Consider the following 22353-nt stretch of genomic DNA (forward strand, 5'->3'; position numbering starts at 1 on the left):
GACATAAACATTTGCACTTGTAAAAGGGGGGGGGGGTTAAATCAGGAAGTTGTATTCTGAAGTGGAATATGAATATAGTGAAAACCATGTGACGTTATGCTTGAGGGTTATAGAAAAATATAAATTATTTAAAAGAAGCAGACACGCATGCACACACACACACACACACACACACACACACACACACATCACACACACACACACACACACACACACACACACACACACACACACACACACACACACACACAGAGGAATATACATTAACGAGTGATGGAGTAGAGCTAATAAAAACGTTCGAGAAAGAGAGAGATAAATATAAGAAACAAGATAGAGAAAGAAATAGAGAGAGAGAGAGAGAAAACAAAAATATAGCTATTGCGAATCATAGGAAGAAAGGAGAAATCAGGAGAAAGAAAGACAGAACAACAGAAAAAGTAAAAAGCAAACAAACGTAAGGAAACGGAATTGATGATGATTATGCTATATTTCCATATTTTGGAAGTGGGATTTAAGTGACCCCCCTCCATGATCTTACTCTTAAACACCCATGGTTACATAACGATGTCATGGACATGATAGTTTCATGATTGGCACTTTGCCAACCTTATTGTTCATGTATTAGGAAGAGACATGCGTCTGACAAACAGCTGATTATTATAAACTCCAGCGTCGCAACACGAAACCACTCGTGTGCAAAGACTGCTTACTTGTAAGAAGGTGAAATTAGTACATGCATTTCCTGTGGTATTCAACTTTCCCTAGGAAACCAACAATTAAGATGGGCTACTTCCCGTAAACAAACATGAAAGAAACAGTTTCGTGACGATAAAAAATATGAGAAACATTATATAATTCCCAAAGGAAGACAAAATTGGTTCCTTCTTACGTCACCGAGGATGATTTGCAACATGATGCCTCTTTTGTAGCAGCGAGGTACCAACTCAAATCATAAACTGACTTCTGATCTTCGAAAGGTAAGTTGGACATTCCTTCAGCATGCTTCTTTAGTCATAAAGTCCAAATTGTTTATCTGTCTGTCAGTGACAACTGAGTTTGGTCGTCTTTCATTTGTTCTTTTAACTCAACATGCATACTTCTAAATAAAGTGCAGTGATGATCTAAAGTAAGCATTCCAATATTCGCCACAAAAGAGGGGTTGCTCTATCATGATAGGTTATCTCTACTATTTGGGAATTTTTAATACATATTTCAGTATAGTGATCACTAAAATATCAATCAACGGTTTATATTCATTGATCATTCATATTTATAATAATTTGACCTTCATATTTCGGTCAAACAGATCAGATCTTATGTCGAAAACATGCCTGGCAAGCTTTGTGCGTATATTTTTTTCCCGAAGTCATTCCAGGTATCATTATCATGATCATGTGAGGAATGTATACTTTTATTTCTTCCAAAGCCCTGAAAAGTGTGTACAGTGGTGAAATGCAAAGTTTCTCGCTCATACGCTTTCCTTAGCACACGTGAATCTGTTTGCTTGATATTTTCCCCCCGAGGGCACTGCGTGATGACATCACGTTGAATATATCATCCATTTTACTTTAGATTTTTGGATGTTGTTACTCCTCTGTGTAAAAAATAACTTACAAGGGAGGTTATCTAAGTGTCCCCCTCTGATTTCCATGAAACGTGGCAGGTGTATAGAGGGGCCCAAAGGAAGAAATACGTGTTTTTTGGGGCTAAAAAAACGGTTTTAGGGGGCAAAACCCGCCTCAAATGTCAAGATGAGGACAAATTGAAGTGGAGATCTGACCCCTGTTTCCCCCTCCGATTTTCATGAAACTTGGCAGGTGTATAGAGGGACCCAAAGGAAGAAATACGTGTTTCTTTGGGCTAAAAAACCGGTTTTAGGGGGCAAAACCCGCCTCAAATGTCAAGATGAGGACAAATTGAAGTGGGATCTCACCCCTGTGTCCCCCTCCGATTTCCATTAAATTTGGCAGGTGTATAGAGGGGCCCTATGTACCCTGTTTCTTCCTATTCCATATTTACGTGGTTTCGGGGTCAGATCACCACTTCGATTTTTTAGCTGAAACACAAAAACACGTATTTCTTCCTTTGGGACCCACTATACACCTGCCAAGTTTCATGGAAATCGGAGGGGGACACTTAGATAACCTCCCTTGTTAGAGTAAAAAAAAAGGTAAAGTGTTCCCCTGTGCATAGCACCACGCCATGAAGGCGTATAGGGGGTGTACATTTTTTTTGTACTAAATGTCCGAAATTTATTGAAATTAGCAGTTTTTATTCCAGAAATGCAAAATAAATCTTCACCCGAGGGTAAAATTTTGTGTATAATTAACATTTTTTTTAGTATCGGGTAATGTTGAATATTTTCCGCTCCTATAATCTCCCAATTTAGTCGGGAAATAACATTATTTTTCCCGTTTTGAATGTCAGGACTTTAAAAATACCCCGTCCTGCTTCCTTCCCTACCAAAAATTTTGCGTCCCGCATCCCTTGCACTCCGTTAAAGGTAGAAGAGAAATCATTCAAATCTCGATTTTCTCTGTTTTAGTGATATGACCAAAAATATTACTTTTCCTTTCAAAAGATGCTTGGTCATGGCCAGATAGGTTACACGTTAAGTTCTTGAAGTACACACGAACTGTATTACATTTTTGTGTAAGCAGATTTTTTTTGTGTGTGTGTAACCAGAGGAAATATTTTTTTTGTGTAGCCAGAAAATTAAGTGCGGGTACTATTATTAATTTTCGTCTTTTGCAATGGAAATCTTTTCAACATTGATAGATAGAGTGCCTCCCCGATGGCGCAGTGGTAGCCTCGTCGCCTTGTAATCAAGTGGTTCCGGGTTCGATTCCCGGTGTAGGCATATAGTGGTTCGGATCTCAATTTAAACTGTAGGTCCAGACCCGATTAGCCTTACTGTGCACAAAGTGGACTTAAAACACCAACTCAATCAATCAAATCCACATTGATGGAGAGGAGGTCCTAGGTTTGAACACCATGGTGAGGCAATGGTGTGTCATTGTGTTTGTCCCATCATTAATTTTTCCAGTTTATTATTAATTTTCATCGTCATGTTTAACACAAATAGCAGAAAATTGACTTAAAATAACAATGAGCGTTTTGTATTTCTGCATTCAAACGAGAACGAAACCAGCAAGTGTGCATTATCGCATCCCTCTAACTCGTCCTGACTGAAGAAAGAAGAAAAGAAGCTCCTTTTTCAGTTTTTTATATGTTCGTACATCTCGCACTTTTTCACTTAAAACATAAATGTATGCATTTAAGCGCTCTCGCTCTGTAGGAAAAATTACTTTCTATTTAATATGTAGGCTACAAATATCGCCAATGAAACGACGATCAGCAAATGGATCTCATCTTGGAATAATGCCGTATTACTTCCTATTTGCTCATCCAATTGATATGCAAAGGCCTCTACTTTGCCCTGATATCTCTTATTCTCCTCGTCGTCAAGTGCTTTTATATGATCCATTTCATCCGGTATACAAAACGAGAAGAAATGCCACAAGTACGCGCTTGAATTACCCGGCCGCCGTGAACCAGAAGTAGTTGTGCTACTGTTCGACAATCGATTGTGCCGTTCGATATGTTTTTGTTTACTCGTGGATAGCCCCTATAAAGAAAGCTATTAGTAGTTAGTACTGGAAAGATTACGTGAGTATTTGTATAAACATTCTTTTTAGAGCAGAGATGAAAATCTCAGTACTTGATAGTTTATCGTTTCTGTGAATAAAACTTCTTTCACTAACACCACAACGAAAAATAAATCAGTTCTACATACGAAAGTGTAGCCTCACTAGTAAAACTACACAAGCAGTCAACGTTGACCTATATATTAAACCGATAGCCATACATTTAAATAATGAGTCAAAGCCCAACAAGGGCTGACACTCAAATACAAACACAATCCGCCAAGGTACTGACTTGACTTTGATTTAAGACCAAAAGCATGCAAGAATACGCTTAGGATCTGCACATGCTCCCTATTTTCAGGAAGGAACGAATTGTCTGGCCAGGTTATCATTACAAATCGCCTGGCTCCCATACGAACGAGACGGTTGCCGTAGCTATTGTCTAGGGAACATGACCGAACGAGCACCAGACATGAAGGTAAAGCGGAACGATCTTAACTCTCTTCACCAGGCCGTGAGATGTAAACAGTGGATTTATCTACGGCGAGCATCGCAAGGGCTGGATGGCAGTCGGGCGAGATCAAGGACGGACCACGGACACCCAGGATACGAGACCGTGAAGACGACTCACCCAGGCAACGAGCCGCATAGCCAGACTAGACAGAGAAGGGGCAAAGGAGGATGCGAGCGGCCGGTTCTTCGAATTGTTTCAGACTGGGGTAGAGTCAGATTAGTTTCGGAACAGCTCCCGCTGACTGCGCGAGTCTAGCTAGTGAGCCTACCAACAGCGAGGAGCGTGAGGAGGAGGGTCAGCGATTGGTGCTGGGTTGGAATGACTTCAGTAGCTCGCTTGTTGATTTGCTGCCTCGGGAGTTGTGACTCGCTCCCAAGCTGCAAATGCACAACAGTCAGGGATGTTATGGAAATTATCTTACTTTAATTGGACGGAACCTCGCAACCCGCAAGGGGACGCTACGAAGTTGGGACCAAACGTGTAGGTGTTATGCCAAGCCTGCACTACAGTGCTGTACCTGCACGTTCGTCGATGAAACCCCGGAAATTTTCCAGTGCGCTGGCTTGGGACTCACTGCCGAATGACCCAGGCCCGTAGCCAGGCTGTGGCGAGGGGGGCTCAGCCCCCTTGACATTAGGTAAAACTATTGTGTGTAATTTGATTGCAGTGAAGAGTGAAAATGTTGACAGCAGATATTATTTTGCTCACAACTTTGGTGAAGGATAAATTCAGGAAGCATGAACAGGAGCTATTACATTCGTTCATCTTATTTATAAGAAGTCTTAAGTAGCGGCAAGTATTTAGGAGATTCTCTTCTCTAGACTTCAGAAAGTTTCTTCATAGGGAAGCTTCTTTATCTGTACCTTCGTTGCCCCTGTTGCGACCTCCCATTTATACAGAAATCTGTGACTTTGATGTAATTATGCAAATTCCCTCCGCATCTGCGTCAAAGGTTAACAGCTCCCATGTTTTGGGAACGAAGGGGAGTTTTATTGTTTCGGCCGGGGAGTGGAATGTACGGTAGGCACTATGATTGAATATTGTCCATCTTTTCTTGCGTGATATAAATATCTGTATCATCAAACGTAGTATGGAGTGTGCAGTAAGGGACGATTTCAGTAGCAGCCAATTAACACTTCAAGCGATATTTTAAAAGATATATAAAAATGTAGTATTTGTGTGATATTTCTAAACTTTATGCAACTTAATGACCCCCGAAACATAATTTACCTTCATTTAACACTGTTAAATGTTTGAAAAATGGATGTACAAAGCCCCCCTGATAGCCCGTGAACCCCCCTCCCCTGGATATCAATTCTGGCTAAGGGCCTGGAATGACCACTCCCGACTAGGGAAGCTGACGAGTAGGAGAACCGCTCGGGACTGGCCCCCGAGTTGAGTATGACCGACTCTGACGCAGAACGACACCGGCTGATGGGGATCGGCGGAGTGTCCCGGGCCGCCGTCCTGGCAGGGAGCGTTGGTGGTCCTTAAAAGGGCAGCTTGGTCAGACTGAGGGCCACACGGAGGAAGATTGCCCGGGGTCGGTCCTTCTGAGGGCCTGGGAGGAACCCAAACCAACACCTGTCATCTCGCTGAAGCCTAACTGAGGAGCTCCCAAGTTCCTGAAAAGGACCCCGATCGAGGAGGTCCTTGTCGCCCTGCGCCAAGCCATGACTCGGAAGCACCCCGGGTGTTTGGAGGGACATTCGGAGGAACCTTCCGGAGTTGGGATCCCAGAGCTACTCCGATATCTCTTTGAGAACCCACAAAATTACACTGACCGCGGCCCTTGAGGTCGCATCCAGCTGAAGAGTCGGGGGACGCTACGCAAGGGGCGGCGATGGACTAAATCAACAGGGGAAATTGGATGGGACACCATACGGCAAACGGGCTGGCATAAGTCGTGAGCAATGGAAGGCCTGTGGGGTTCTCCATGTGCAATAAAGCAACCAGCCCGTTGCTATCCCCCTGGTCTCCGGGAGGGCCGGCCGGGGACAGGACAACTCTGCGAACCCCTCGGTCACTCCTGCTGTCAACGGGGTATCAATACCCAGACAGAATTGACCCTGACTTCTCTAACTCCGACTCAGACGTCTTTCTCAAATACTTACACCTACCCCAACTAATTATACCTACCAAACCCAATAATAATACTTGTGTTCTTTTACAGATGAGTCTACGAGCTTGCAGAAAACTCTCCCCACTAACACATCCAAATTAGCTCGAACAAATTAGATTCTTTCATCATAGGATATCTCAAATTACCAAAACCTACCCCAACCCATCCTGACCAGAAGCAACCCGCTGTGGTAAACAATCTGGTACCAATATCCACCCACCCTCAAACGATACCAAACATATAAATCCACTGTCAATGTAGTGCCCAAGCCCCCCCATTCTTCCGGGGATTTTTACTGGGATAAATAATATAATAGTATACCACGCACACGAATGTTGCGATTAATTAAACTTCGAGGTTTTTACTGCCAATTTATGCATGCGGCAGGTTTTTCCCTCTGTCAAAAAGCTATCTTTCCTCTCTTCTATCTTCGCCTTCTAATTATACTTCCGGTAGGTGCCACATCGGCAGACACCGTTTGATGCATACACACTAGGTGTGCTTTATAGGTATTCCTTAACAAGCATGCTATGGAGGGCCCCGCAGGGAAAGGGTACTCATAGGCACTGAGAACCCCCAAACCTTAGGGAGACGCTTACAAGACGACACGTTGCCACAGTCCTGTGCTGGGCCCCACTCATCTCTTTGGGGGCCGGTATTACTTAACCTTTCTGATTTCTAAACATAATTCTAAAAGAAAACGCTTAACATAATCTCAGCATAAGTTGCATCCGCAAAACGAATATGCACCGAAACCTGAAATAAAACTTAAGACTGTTAATATGCTATAACAGTGAAATGAAATACAATTACCTAAGATGAATAAAAGTCACTTACTTGCTCACGTCAATACCAAACTGGTATAGGATCTGGATTTTCAGACGTACGTCCTGCGTACCGCCGGCAAAGTGCTTGTTGTACACATGCTGATGTTTGGTAATTCAATCTGCACGCAAATCTTTCCTTCCACACGCATTTACACACTTTTCACGGTTTCTGTAGGGCTTCAGAAATGATAAAAAGTACACATTTTTTATGATCACGATAATCATACCTTGATCACTTCAACATAGACCATACGCACATTGCCTACCCGCCATGTTAGCCGGAAACATGGCGGCGGACGTAATTACGCGCAATGAATTGTGAGGGAAATTGTCAACCGAAGATAATGCTAATCCTTCTATATACACAAAGGTGAAACTTTCAGGTGTGTCGTTAAGGAATATTTAATGAACACTATTGGTTGATGGTACACAACGAGAATTCACTCTATGAAGAATAATATTATTTTAATATTAAAATTTTTATGCAAATAAGAGTGTCTCAGGATAAACGTAAAGAGTGAAATATTCTAAAAACCCCTTAACTGGAAAGAAGGCAACAACTTTTATAATCATACTGTATTTCTCAGATATTCTTAACTTCACCTTACAAACAATGATTTCACTATTTTTTAAATTTGAATTTGATTATAAAATTTTGGGTGCGTCAGCACTTACGCTATTTTGCACCCGTCACATTATACGGGGTCCAGCCCCTTATCGTTACAAATAACAACTCTAACGTTGTATAAATAAAATCTTAAAATATTCTGACTTCCGTTAAAAGCTGAGGCTGTAAACGGGCACTCAGTACACACAAGAACAAAAAACAAAACAAAACAGGACAACACACAGAATTATACTGGCCATAGGGCCAGTCGCCAGAGCCTCGTCATGGGCGGAGTTTGAGCTTTTGCTTGAGCGGTGCCAGACTCTGGGAGAAGCATATCATGTAGCTGAGGGTCATTGAATATCCCCTAGTTTATAAGGGGTTCGGAGGCCTTCCCCAGGAAATTAAAAAAAACAACAACTTAAAAACACTAAATTTTATGCCTTTTAGACTTGAAAATGTTAAATTTCCTCGCTTAAGTAAACAAATATTAATTAGTATATTGATTGTCAGTTTTAAAAGAAGCAAAACAGTACGAGTATTGCATTTTGCATTTCATTAATTTTTTATTGATAAATACTCGTATTACTTTAAAAAAGTTACGGTACAATAGTAAGGTTCAGAAATTGTAGAAAAATTAAATTGAAAAGTTATTTTGATGCCTCAGCAGTAACTGTTGACTCAACACAAAGTCATCTTACGTTTTTCTTTCTTCAAACTGTACACATCAATCAAATCGTCTAAGACACGCTATTGTGGCGCAATTACCGCACACGCCATCATGTCAAACGTAAGATTTGCGGTATGGCTTCATAACAAAAATGTAGTAACTGAACTTAATCATGTGTTATTTTTTTAGCGTTTTAAGTTGGGGGGCCAGGCCCCCTCTGGCCCCTCCAGAACTCCGCCTATGAGCCTCGTTTGTTTGCAAAATACAGTCCAGGGTGTACTACGTGGAACTGAGGTTGACAGTTGGGTGTACTACTAGGATGATCACCTCTTACACCCCTCATTTCATTATTGTCTTTATTCAATTATGAATATGCTTGTCTCTTTAACAACTGATGGTAATATACCAACGCATACATTTACGAGGGTCACTATTTATATTTTGAGCCTAACAATGAAAAAAACAGGAATTTGGCATTGGAAACTGCTTTATTGTTTTTCGAAGTATTCTCCTTTATGGTCAATACACTTTTGCATTCGTTCGAACCATTTGTCAAAGCAGTTTTTCCAATCTTCTTGAGACACCTCCATAATATGGTTTTTGAACGCATCAACGGCGTCTTCTGCCGACGAAAATCGTTGTCCACGCAATTTATTCTTGACATTCGGGAACAAGAAAAAGTCATTGGGTGCCAAATCAGGACTGTACGGCGGATGACCCATCAATTCGATTTTTTGACTGTTCATAAAGTCGGTTGTTAGACGAGATGTGTGACAGCTGGCATTGTCTTGATGAAGAATGATCCGACGGCGTTTGTTTGTTTTCCGTATTTGACCGAAGACCTCTGGCAAACGAATTGTTGTGTACCATTCAGAGTTGACCGTTCTACGTTCCTCTGAAGGCACAGTTGCCACATGACCAGTTTTCCCGAAAACACAGGCGACCAATTGTTTCGATGTGCTTCGAGCGCGAACAACTTTTGTTGGATTGGGTTCATCTTGAAACACCCATACAGTCGACTGCTGTTTACGTTCCGGCTCATATGCATATATCCATGATTCGTCACCTGTTACAATCTTATATACGTCTTTTGAAGCACCACGATTGTATTTATTGAGCATTTGTTTGCACCAATTGACGCGAGCGTCTTTTTCAGTTTTTGTCAAATTGTGTGGGATCCAACGAGAACATACCTTTCTCACAGCTAAATGATCATGTAATATTTATATACGCTGGTAGAACTAATGCCTATGGTTGCCTCAATCTCACAGTATGTCACATGACGATCTTGCAGTATTAGGTTTTGCACAGCATCAATGTTTTCTTGAACAACAACTGATTTTGGAAGACCTTCGCGAATCTCGTCGGTGAGCGAATGGCGGCCACGATTAAATTCGTTATACCAGCGTTTCACAGTGGCAAAGGATGGGGCTTCATCGCCAAATGTGGAAGTAAGTTGATCGATGCACTCTTGTCTTGATAATCCACGTCGAAAATCGTAAAAAATCATCGCACGAAAATGTTCACGAGTTAATTCCATTTTATTGTTGTCGCGCAATCTCCAAGGCAACATAAACAACACAAATGAAGCTATTGACAAAACATTTGAAGTACGTTATGGTCAATAATGCCAGACGATTCCGTGCAAACGTCAAATCGTGCCTAACTTCAATCAGTGTTGCCAATGCTCAAAATATAGTGACCCTCGTAAGATGAACTAAACTTTCAATTATATACTGATGGATTACAATAATCAATATTTATTTTTCAGATGGGGATCCTTTGGTACTGCCTCCTATCATTATTCCTCATGTGCGATCATATCAAAGATACCTCATCAGCCAAGATACTGGCGCTGTTTCCGATGCCCTCGGCTAGTCACAACGCTGTCTTTCAGGCCCTGACAACGGAACTTGCAGCTCGAGGGCACCAGCTGACTGTGGTCACTAGTCATCCACAGAAGACACCAATACCCAACTACAAAGACATCAGCATTGCTTTCGCATACGAACAGTTATCACTGGCAATTGATATTGAAAAACTTAGGAGTTTGTCGTTGTTGCAAACTCCATTTGTGCTTTGGGAAATGGGGAACCAGTTATGCGAACTAGAACTCAGTTCTCCTCAAGTTCAGGAACTGATCAACTCAAACGAGAAGTTCGACCTCATCATGATAGAAGTGTTCTTCAACGAGTGTTTCTTGGGATTCGTTCACAAATTCTCGGCTCCTGTAATCGCCCTCAGTTCTCTACAGGCGCCATCTTGGGGACAGAGACTCGTGGCAAATCCGGACATGTATTCTTACAGCCCAAACTTCATGCTATCATTCTCAGATCATATGTCGTTCTGGGAGAGACTGATGAACATGATGTATACTTTAAGTGTGGACGTATTACGAAATTTATACTTCATGAAGGAGCAGAACAGGATAGCGCAGAAGTACTTTGGAAATTCAACACCGTCCCTGGAAGACATCGAGAGGAACACGAGTTTGGTGATAGTGAACAGTCACTTCGTCTTGAATTACCCGAGACCGAATGTTCCAAGCATGATTGAAGCTGGAGGAATGCACGTCAAGCCACCAGGTAAATTGCAGCAGGTAAGAAGATTTAAGTAGTATTTTCCTTAGGGGTAAGAGTTTATTTACACAGAATCCTTTATTGTGTGAACGTGCATGAAAAGTGAATGAGACTAAATAAATTACCGGAACCATAACTTTAAATGGACTTAACATTGTTGAGGACAGTGAGACAACTAAATTTAACCAAGGAAGTGCGAGTCATGGAGCGAGTGAGAAAGCATATGGCAAAAATGACATTCTTGTTAAACACGTGAAGTCTTACTTGAGTTTAAAGTTACGCACAGTAGCGCCGATTGGGTATCAAAATTGAAGGGATGGTACAAGGACAGTTTACTTGCTCTTGGTAGACGAGGTTAGCATCAAGAACCCACAGCGCGAAAGCAAAAAGTTGGAGCCGGGCGCTGCCCCATCTCCCCCTAATCGCTGTCACTGAGTACGCAATATGGCATTTTATTCATTCGAACTTCGTCACATTGATTAGAAATATAGCTAATTGGCCTGTATTGGTCTCCCCAGAACATATTTGATAATATACTCTGTACATGTAAATATTATGTACCGACAAAATATTCAGGCGTACTTATTATAATTATGCATCTTCCATTTGTGCAGCAACCTATTGAATACGCCACCGTACGTTTTATAGGGTACCGTCAAGTAGAATAGTACATTTTTACCAACTTTAAATATTTGTTACGTGTATTTCTTATTTGGCCTCCAGTTGCCTTAGAAGAAATATATACAAGAATAACGAATCTGTAGAGTTGTACCTTTTTTAATAAGGACTGAGCATGTTTAGAAAACCAGCTTATATGTAAAAGTGATAAGAATTTTTAGTAATTATTAAACGTAGCGGAAACTGCAATGTTCTTAACAAGAATTTTGACAGTCGTAAACACTATTTCCCTGTAGCCCTCTTCGGCCTCTCACTAGAACCACACTGTAAAAAATGTTGGTTTTAAAACGACACAGAGTGTGGTCCCTGGAGGTCTACACTACATTTTGGTCAACGTTTAATCTCAGTGGTGTTGAAATAACACAGACAAATGGTTGCAATCAACACCGGTTTTACACCAACATTTTTTGCAGTGCAATTTGCAATTTTATCGTCTTTTTTTACAATCTTTTCATTATACGTTTCTCTACGATGAACATACAACGTAATGGCCTTCAGCTTGAAGCAGTAACTCAGCACGGAAGAAAATAGTAAATCATTGATGTTGCAAATTCAAATGTTCCTTTCAGGATCTCCAAAAGTTCCTGGACGAAGCCAAAGATGGCGTCATATACTTTAGCCTTGGCTCCAATCTCAGAAGCGACAAACTTCCAGAAGATAAACGTCGAGCGTTCCTGGAAGCCTTTGGAGAAATTCCGCAGAAGGTCCTCTGGAAATTTGAGTCCGAGAATCTCCCAGATCAACCGAAGAACGTGAAGATCAGCAAGTGGCTTCCTCAAAGAGACATTCTAGGTAACTTACTGCCTGATGAAGACTGTAGACGCATTCATTTTTCTCTTCACATCCGTGGTGTGTCTACAGCTTACAGTTCAGTACCACGTCTTCCCATTTTCATCTATCATCCTAAGTTATTACTTAAAAAAACTCAACATCAGTTCGAGTGGGTATGTTTCCTCATTCTCGGGGCTACCTGAGGAGACGCTCGTATGTTTTAACATGGATACAATGGGGCAGTTGTGGGATGGTTTGAGTAAGTCTTCCTAGCTGGATGTGTACCACCCACCTTCACTTCCAGCACTGTCCAACATAAAGGATATGGTCGAATAGCTTTTTGCAACAAGGGATGTATTTGATATCACTGTTCAAACAAGGTAAAACATTATTAATGAACTAAATTGGGAAGTTTCTCTCACATTCCACTCAGTCATCTTCTAACACTACTATAACTGCTATTGTAGCCCAATTCAAGGATCCATGTTCTCTTGTAGATACCGACATTCTAAAATTATTACAGATTGTGTTCAGTAATAGGGCTAGTACATTCAAATCTCTGAAGTTTCGTGTAAGAAATCTGTATGAGTTGGGATTTTCTAGACCATATTCCACATAATACTCAGTATCCAGTTATTATTTTCTCTATTGCACAAAATGGAGCAGTACTAAGTTCGTTCTTTAACCAATTGCCTTTGAAAAACTCAATATGCTGACCAAGACAGAAATTTATTTTATGATAAAGAATATAAACTAAACGTAACGTTTCAACCTTCTAGCAAGGTTTTCATCAGACTATGTACCAAGTACAAATGTAACAAGGTACAAGAGCAGGACCATATATGTACACAAAAATACTCCCCTCCAGACTATTAGAAAGTTGTTCTGGAATATTCTAGCAGGTGGCTTTCCCTTGTCATCTTTACTTTCACCTGAAAGTGGAAAGAGGCCAAGGAAATAGAGAAGAAAGGTGAAGAAGACACAATGAACTGGAATGGGGGACTGATGATAAACAAAGAATGGAAGAAGGTGTTAGAAAGAGTGGGAAGGACAAGAGAGAAAGAGGTGAGAAGAAGGAAGAAGAATGAAGGAAAAAGAGCGTGAGATAAAGAGTCCAACCACATTCACTTTCAGGTGAAAGTAAAGTTGACAAGGGAAAGCCACCTGCTAGAATGTTCCAGAACAACTTTCTAATAGTCTGGAGGGGAGTATTTTTGTATGGTCCTGGTCTTGTACCTTGTTACATTTGTACTTGGTGCAGAGTCTGATGAAGACCTTGCTAGAAGGTTGAAACGTTACGTTTAGTTTATATTTTTTATAATAAAATAAATTTCTCCCTTGGTCAGCATATTGAGTTTTTCATATCATGGAAACAAGGCTTAATGGTGTTACAATTGCCTTTATGAAAATCCAACTATTCTGCCAACAACATGTTATAATTTAAATTGAACATAATCATAACAATAAATTTCCATGTTTCTGGTACATTGAGAAACGCACTTCATTCATAATTGCATATAGTTTGAGATTGCTTCGTCGTCTCATTGAATATATTCTCGGCTTTAGTTTCCGGTAGAGGTTCAGAATTCCGAGTGTCTATTAGCCTCTTATCTTAGTGATACTCAATGGTGAAACTTTTTATTTTTATACGTGTATTAAACATCCCTTTGTAGCTCATCGAACAAGAGATTACTTCCAATCTACTCATGGTCGGTTTATAGTTTTTATGTTGTACGCCTTATTTGTAGATGCTAAGTTTAGTATTGTATATTTTCAGGTCATCCAAATGTTAAGATGTTCATCACACACGGCGGACTACTGAGTTTTCAAGAGGCGACGTACAATGGCGTCCCCTTGATAGGAATTCCACATTATGGAGATCAGACTTTGAACATGCGTCGAGCGGAATTGGCCGGCACTGGAATTATGCTGGAGTACGACAATGTTACCAAGGACAACCTTCTAGATGCTGTGAGAAGAATCATCCATGATCACAGGTAGGGTCACAATATACCCATTTTCGTTCCATATTCAAATCAGGCAATGATAAGGGTACACGTAGGTACGCTTGTCTATAAACCTAAATTATATTTGTAATTTTGTCCATGGGATACAGTTACATTTACAGGTGCGTTCGAAAATCCCTTTTAAGAAGGTCTGCAATCTTCGTGATGTTGGTTGTTTAACCACATGTTGAACGCACCAGTTCAAATAGTATATCGAGGTGCTTGTTTTTGTTAGTTCTCACCTGGCGGACATGTTGGCTAACACTCGCATTAGTTGTTTGAATTAGAAGAACAATCACTTTCGTAAATATTGTTACACAACTTCACTTAACTTTCATATTCTGATATCCTGTAGTTTGAAAGTGTCACCATACATGTAGAGTTTTAATCAGTGCCGGATTACCAAATAGGCCCACTAGGCACGTGCCTAGGGGCGGTAACTCTTGGGGGCGGCAAATCTTTTTTTCCAGAATATCAAAAATAATAAAAAAAGTGTCTTACGTACACAGTGATAATTTAGACCTATGAAACCAATGTTTCAAATCAACGGTTTGCAACACTTTCGCTTCATACGAAAGAAACCTTGATTTATGATTTATGTGTTATCAAGAAATGTTTCGTCTGCTCTGCCTCCTTCAGGCGCCAATCAATTTGGTTTTAACCCGTGCTGTGGCTTTTATCGCTTACAATGACAATGCAAGCTGCCCAACCTTTGTTGGTTTGTTTTTGTAAATACATACCCCCTCGATATTCCACTAAGAGTTTGTTAATGTCCAGGCAGGAAAGAAGACTTATTGTTTCAAACTCCCATCTGTAACAATGCCAGTCTTTAAAAAAAATAATAAACACTGCTGATAAGTGAGTGAGTGAGTGCAGCTTTCGCGTGGACCGCAAGTTTTTGTCTTACTGTATTCTCTGGCGGGTGCATTCAGTTTGTTGCTAGTGCGTTTGCGATTTGGTGTTTTTTTTTATGCAGCAGGCAGCATGAAGCGAACAAAGTTAAATGGGGCGGCTTATCGTAAACTTGCAAACGAAAAGCGTGAAAGAGAAGCAACCTTACAGAAAAAGCTTGGTACAGTGGACACGTTTTTTAGGCGAAAGGAACAAGTGATTTCCGAAAGCAGTTCAAAAATTGAAGTGGAAGCGGCTACATCGAGTGAACTCTGTGAAACGCAAAATGTCGAAAATATTGTGGGTTAAGTGGAGGAAGAAAGTGCACCTGAGGTAGTGTCCCCTCAGTTCGTAGGAGTTCCTGATTGTGACAGTGAGAGTGCAAATTTCGTTAGTGACGATCCTGCCGAGTGGTGTCTGAATGAGTCTACAATTGACATTCTTCTAAGACGTGGAATTAATCAGAATGCTGAAAACGATTTTTCTAAATCGCAAAGACTCATAGCAGGTAAGACAAGATTTTTAAATAATTGTGATTTTTTTGTAAACTTGTAAATGTCGAATCAATTTTGCGGAATTATTTGGTATATTCGTGCAGCACTGGTGGCGTTTATTGTGCATCATGCAGGTTGTTCAAGGGCAAGACAAACATCGCAACTCACGGCATTTCAGACTGGAAAAACATTTCAAATATTCTAGCATCACACGACAATTCTGAAGAACACAAAAACTGCGAGATGGCACTCTTAACAAGGCAGAAATCTTTTGGAACCTTGGAGAACTTCTGTCATTTCTGAAGGCGCAGCTAACCTTCAGGCTGCATATGAAACTGATCTGGAATCAACCTTTCCAAACGAATGTGTGCATTTTGCGGGTCTTCTGAAGACCAGAGGAATCTGTGACTCGCCAGCAGAAATGTTATAAAGATACGGAAAGAAAAGCTGCAGTCTGCGTTTCCAAATGTGGACTTTGCATTAAGAATATATTTGTGTACTGCTGTAACAAACTGTTCAGTTGAACGTTCGTTTTCGGCCCTAAAAAGACTGAAGACTTATCTCCGTTCAACCATGTGTAATAAAAGACTGAACGAGTTATCTATTCTCCACATCGAAGCAGACATCTTGACTGATTGACACACCAACTTTGAAGAACTTATGCACGAGTTTGCAGCAACCAAAGTGAGGCGGAAGAGGCTTTTATGACTGGTGAACTTAATTTCTCAATACATTACATAATTTTAGGTATAGCACATACAGAAAATGAATATTTGTTATTGATTTTTATCCTTTGTTTTCTTATTTCAGTATGTTCACTAATTTTTATATTAGCCTGTAAAAATACTGCAAATAAGTTACTACTTTTCTTTTGAAAAGGGCGCACATTAAGTTTGTGCCTAGGGGCGGCGAGGAAGCTTAATCCGCCACTGGTTATAATACTAGGGCCAGCAAGGCTGGGGTGTTTTGTTTCACCCTGTAGGGTTAAATATCACCTTTGCCATTCGATTCTGCATTGATCACTTGAATCACTTCGGCAAAGACCATAAGCTCAAAGCTTACCCGGCATGTTTTCAACGCAGGATCTAATCTGTTTGCCAGAAATATGGTGGCGGACGCGATTTCGCGCAATGAATTGTGGGGAAGTTTTTCGCTGAATATGATATATTTCACCAATATAGACCTTAAACCTCGCATACTTAACATGCAGTTTTCCAGGCGGCAAACAATTTGTATAACGCTTACTACATACAGAGTGAACATGTGGCTAAGTGTTCCTGAGATCAGAAGGCTGATATTGTTTCCACCAACCTTACAAGAAATTAGAATATATCATTACATGATGGTATTTACGATATTCTAGATTTTATTGAAAGTTCCTCAGGTATAAATTCATTGGACTTTCCCTCTCACCAAAATAGAGTAGATTCTTCAAGTACACGGTATCATTCTAATTCCATTTCAGATACAAGGAGAACGCAAAAAGGATGTCAATTCTGCTGAAGGACCAACCGCAGACTCCTCTCCAACGAGCGGTCTTCTGGACCGAATACGTCATCAGGCACAAAGGAGCTCCACACTTAAGGTCTGCAGCTATGGAGCTTACTTGGTACCAGTACTTCATGATGGACGCCATTCTCTTTATACTTTGCTTGTTGGTTCTCCTCCTAGGGACGTTGTACGCTGTGCTCAAAGCGGTCTACGGACTTCTAGTGCCAAAGAAGAAGTCGAAAAGAGAGTGAATAAAGGGTTTTGTTTATTGTTTCAGTAATTGTGTGTTTGATTTCGAATACCCATCATCTGGGAGTGGAATGAGAATACGAAAGGGGAGAATGTGGGGTGATTTCTATAATGTTAATGGTGCCTCATAACTTCATCAGTCCCTAGCAGTTCAGAGGTACTGAACCTGCTTAGTTTGAGTCAGTGGCGCAGGAACGTTTTTCATTTGGGGGGTACAAAATTCAGTTTCCCATATACAAACACACATATTACTGCTCCTAGAAATACATTTCGGGGGGCCGGGTCAAACCAAGTGTTGCAATAATAATAATATATAATTAAATTAAAATAATAATTAAATATGTAAATTAATTACTATTGTATTGTTATTACATGAATAGGTAAAAGATAGTAAAATAATATAGTGATGAAGGAATTGGGAGCATAAAAGTCGAAACATTAATTTGCCTCAAACATCGCTCAGAAGCTCGCAAGTTGAACGCTCATTCACCCCACATTCCACCGGATGCAGAGCCGAGCAACAAGAATTTTCCACTCGGCTCTGCACAGTCAGCAAGGCAACGGCCCTCGCCAGCGGTGAGTGCACCTCCACTGTAAATTTCCATCTGCATCCAGGGATACCCCAGGTGCACAGTGGAGGTGCAAAGTCCACCAACCTATGACTCAAATCCAATGTATAAAACTGCTGGAGACAGTAAATCGATCTCTCACTTCGCTCCATTATCACCACCAAACTGATCGACGAGAAGAGGACGACGGCCTGCTGAGAGATCGCGACACTACGAGGCGGCAACAAGCGAGAAGTCCACAAGCAGTCCGGATTAAGCCAACCGAAGAATCTGCAAGAATAAAACAAGTCGCCGAATTGCCTGCCGTCTCTTATCGTCATCTTCGATCTCTCCAGCGGACACCTGTCACCGTCGCCGACGCCAGAAGCGGAGGGCCAGACCAACAGCAAGGGGTGAGTAGCGTTCAACAACACAGGCTCCCAACAATCCTTCATCAGCCTCCTTAAGGGTAGAGGTGGTTAGCCAAGTCAAACTTAAGACCTATTGTATTTATCTGAGCTACGTCCCGGCGTGACTCGATCCCGTACCTTACCCGACGTCACGCTACATGGTGGAGATAGCCGGCTCCACTCCGTGGAATTGCAGAAAATTTTAATTTTTTTTTACGTCACTCAAAACCCCATAATTTAAAATCCCCGCCGCACACAGCAGCAACCCTAGAAATTCTTCTTTTTCGATAATACACTTCGTATTATAAACTCCCCACTCGTAAAATTTCTCTTCCGCTCACTATCCTTCATTTCTTGTGAATAAGTGCATAAAAATTCCCCCTCCCTAAATTCGCATGAACGAATCCCAAATTATTCTTCACGAAGAGCTAGACCGTTCTCTTGACCAGATTCTCTCCTTAGCCTCCGCTATTAATTCCCCCGCTCCTTCCCCCAGAATAACCAGATCCAAGGCTCAACATCCCGATTATCCCCAGTTTTTAGGTGGTCTAGAAACACCCAAACGAAAAAAGAAACACCCAGAACCCCAAACCAGTACACCTAAAACTAACACCCCTACCACCATCAATCCATCCCCGTCAATAATGTCCGTAAATATACCCCATGGCTTATACCCCGCCCCCTTCACAGGAAAAAACCCTCAAGAAGTTGAGCAGTTTTTTGAAAAGTTCGATAGCATTGCGGGCGCTTTGGCGTGGGAGGAAAATAAAAAACGCAAAATGTTGCCATTGTTCCTCGCAGACATAGCGCTCACATTTTTGAACGATCTCAAGAAGCAGCCAAACTTCAACACCCTCACCTTTCCGCAAATCAAAAAAGAATTAATTTCATTATTTAAAGGCAGTCACTTAGTCAGCATGCCCATCCAAATTTTATTAGAGACAAAGCAGGAAATTAACCAGCCCATTCATGATTATGTTATTCGTAAGAAAAATCTCGTCCTTCAATTCTTCCCGCAAGCGACGAACCCTCAAATCCTTTCCTATGTTGTGTCGGGACTTCGATCTAAACACATCGCTGCGATAGGAGACAAAGAGTTCACTGACACAAGTTCTCTTATTGCACATCTGCAGAATCAAGAAAGGCAAGACATGCTGATTCAAGCTAGACGCAATGAGGAACAAAGTGAAGCGATGAAACTGATAGATGCCGCTAAGTACATGCACTCCATTTACGCAACAGCCTCCCCTCAGTTTCCCAGCTGTACGCAACCACAGGTCAGCAACACGCATCCTTTCCCCACACCTCAGCCTGCTTCGTCATTTGTGACGTATTCCCCCCCTACCCCCCTCCCGCAGATCTCTCAAGCTCCATACAACTTTCTTCCGCAGCAATCTTATCAAGCTACACCAGCTCTCCCGTCCAACTCATGGCAAGTCCAAACCACACCCACAGCCCCTCCTTCCCTCCCCTCCAGTCAAGCTCCACACACGCAGTCCGCTAGTTCTACCAGCGCGGCCGTTTCCCAGTCTTGCAACGCAATTTTGCCATCTGGCGGTTCAACAGCGAACCAACTAGATTCAGTCACGAACCAATTGCAAACCTTAACATTAGAAAATAAAGTTGAAGCGTTGTGTCACACTGTCCAGAACCTGGCAGATCAAATACAATCAAATAACAGTAATCAATTTCAGACCCGGCCTACTTTTTACGGCCAGGGGAATGGTAATCGCAGAGGTTCTACTCGCGGCATGCGACGTAATTTCAGATCTCGAGGTGGAAATAATAATTCAGCCGGGGGGCGACAAAATTCACAGTTTTCGCAATGCCAGATCTGTTTCCGTTCAAATCACTCTACCAGGGACTGTTTTTATAACCCAAACAATGAAAACAAGGACGATTTAAACTGAAAAACCGTGTGAATCGATGGGACGGATCCACACGCAAGACAAAATTTGACACAGTTCCTATCCTTGAAAAAAACAACCTATTCTTCATTCAAGCTCATGTAAATAATAACCCACTAGAAATTATGATTGACAACGCAAGCCAGATTAGTATTTGTCCTCAGCATTTAATTCCACCCAATGCAAAGAAAATTCAAATGCACAGCATTATTAAAGGCGTCACTGGTAACAGACTTCCTATCTCTGAAATTGTAATACTCCCCCTTCACATAGGAAGATATAGGTACTCCCACCCTTTTAGAGTTGTGCAATCCAAAGAATTACCTCCTCTCCTTGGCAATGACTTCTTGAAGACACAAAATTGTGACATTTCACTTAGTACTAACCTGTTAACTCTTAGACGCTTAGGCCATATTCCAAACTATAACCTTCCCACAAAATCACACACCTACACCATCCCTGATGTAATTTTTTCTAAACTACACCCTACTAGCAACCAACACAGTTTAGTAACAATCCCAGAAAATGTAACCCTACAACCTAGAACCCGAACATATGTTTCAGTTTCCATCACTCCCCCCCTCCCCCACAATATCCTACTCACACCCTCTCAGGAAACACTCCTTACATACAATATCCTCATACCCCATGCTCTCCTTAACACTTCTTCCCCTCTGTTACTAATTCATAACCCCTCAGAGAAAGCAGTCACACTCAAATCCAACACCCCACTTGGCCAAGCAACCCCATGTGACATTCTAGTAGACATGACAGACGCATCCAACACTGATACGACTACCACTACATACGCATGCACAGAAGACAATACAGAAAACACAAGACTGAAGGAAAGTCAGAAAAAATTTGACCCATCTTGCATTAGTATTAACCCTGACTTATCAGAGGCAGACAAACAAAAAATCATAAAGTTAGTATTTGATTATGCTGATGTTTTAGCTTGGAAAGGCGATAAACTCACCACAACCCCAATTTATGAGTACGACATTGACATTGGCGACAATCAACCTCCCTATATGAGACAATACCCCATTCCTTTGAATCTTAGAGAGCAAATGAAAATTGAGCTTAACAAGCTCTTACAAGATGGAATCATTCGCAGGTCAGAAGGTAGTCCATTCCGACACCCAGTTCTCTTAGTGCGCAAGCGAGACAATTCGTTCCGCGTGGTGTCTGACCTTCGGGCGCTGAATAAAATTATTCAGCCCTCTTCTCTCCCAACACCTAACATTGATAACATTTTAGCAGACATGGCAGGCAAGAAATAATACACAACCCTTGACCTTAAATCGGCATTTTTTCAGGTAAAATTAACAGAAAGGTCAAAGAAGATGACCTCATTTGCAATTAGTAACTGTGGAAATTACGAGTATGAAGTACTGCCAATGGGATTGAAGACAAGTAGTCAGGTCATGAACAATGTAATGTCTATGGCTCTATCTGGCATAGATAGTTCCGAGATATCTGCATATACGGATGACATAATTTGCTACACAAACTCAGTTGACGCAATGCTACAAGTTTTACATAAAGTCTTTGCTAAATTATGTGCAGCCAATTTGAAACTAGGGCCAAATAAATGTAAATTTTGCTTTGAAGAAATTCCAGTCTTAGGCCATCTTGTGTCGCAAAAGGGATTCCAAATTTCTGATCACATCCTGCGTGCAATCAAAGAATTCCCTCCACCTAAATCTAAGAAGAATTTGAAATCTTTCCTAGGCATATGCAATTTCATCAGACGCTATGTACAAGGGTTTGCGGAACCCGCAGAATGTTTGTTCAAATTACTCAAAAAGAAAGTAAACTTTCATTGGCATGAAGAGCATCAGAAAAGCTTTGAGGCATTAAAAGACAAAATTATTTCCGCACCCATTCTTAGACCTTATGACCCAAAGCAAACTTCATGCGTATACATCGACGCGTC

General features: G+C 41.3%; 1 protein-coding gene across 1 annotated transcript in view; it reads left to right on the top strand.

Annotated features, from left to right (window-relative positions):
• Nucleotides 1-902: 902 nt before the first annotated feature.
• Nucleotides 903-22353, top strand: part of LOC146000169 (uncharacterized) — a 37883-nt gene continuing 16432 nt past the window's right edge. Inside the window, exons 1-5 of the mRNA XM_083137510.1 lie at nucleotides 903-977; nucleotides 10159-10986; nucleotides 12214-12436; nucleotides 14193-14412; nucleotides 17272-17545. Of these exons, the coding sequence (XP_082993636.1) occupies nucleotides 10159-10986; nucleotides 12214-12436; nucleotides 14193-14412; nucleotides 17272-17545 (1545 nt within the window). The 5' untranslated portion in view covers nucleotides 903-977. The remainder of the gene's footprint in view (nucleotides 978-10158; nucleotides 10987-12213; nucleotides 12437-14192; nucleotides 14413-17271; nucleotides 17546-22353) is intronic.

Source organism: Lepisma saccharinum, chromosome 16 (assembly GCF_977018435.1).
Source record: "Lepisma saccharinum chromosome 16, izLepSacc3.1, whole genome shotgun sequence".
Lineage (NCBI taxonomy): Eukaryota > Metazoa > Arthropoda > Insecta > Zygentoma > Lepismatidae > Lepisma > Lepisma saccharinum.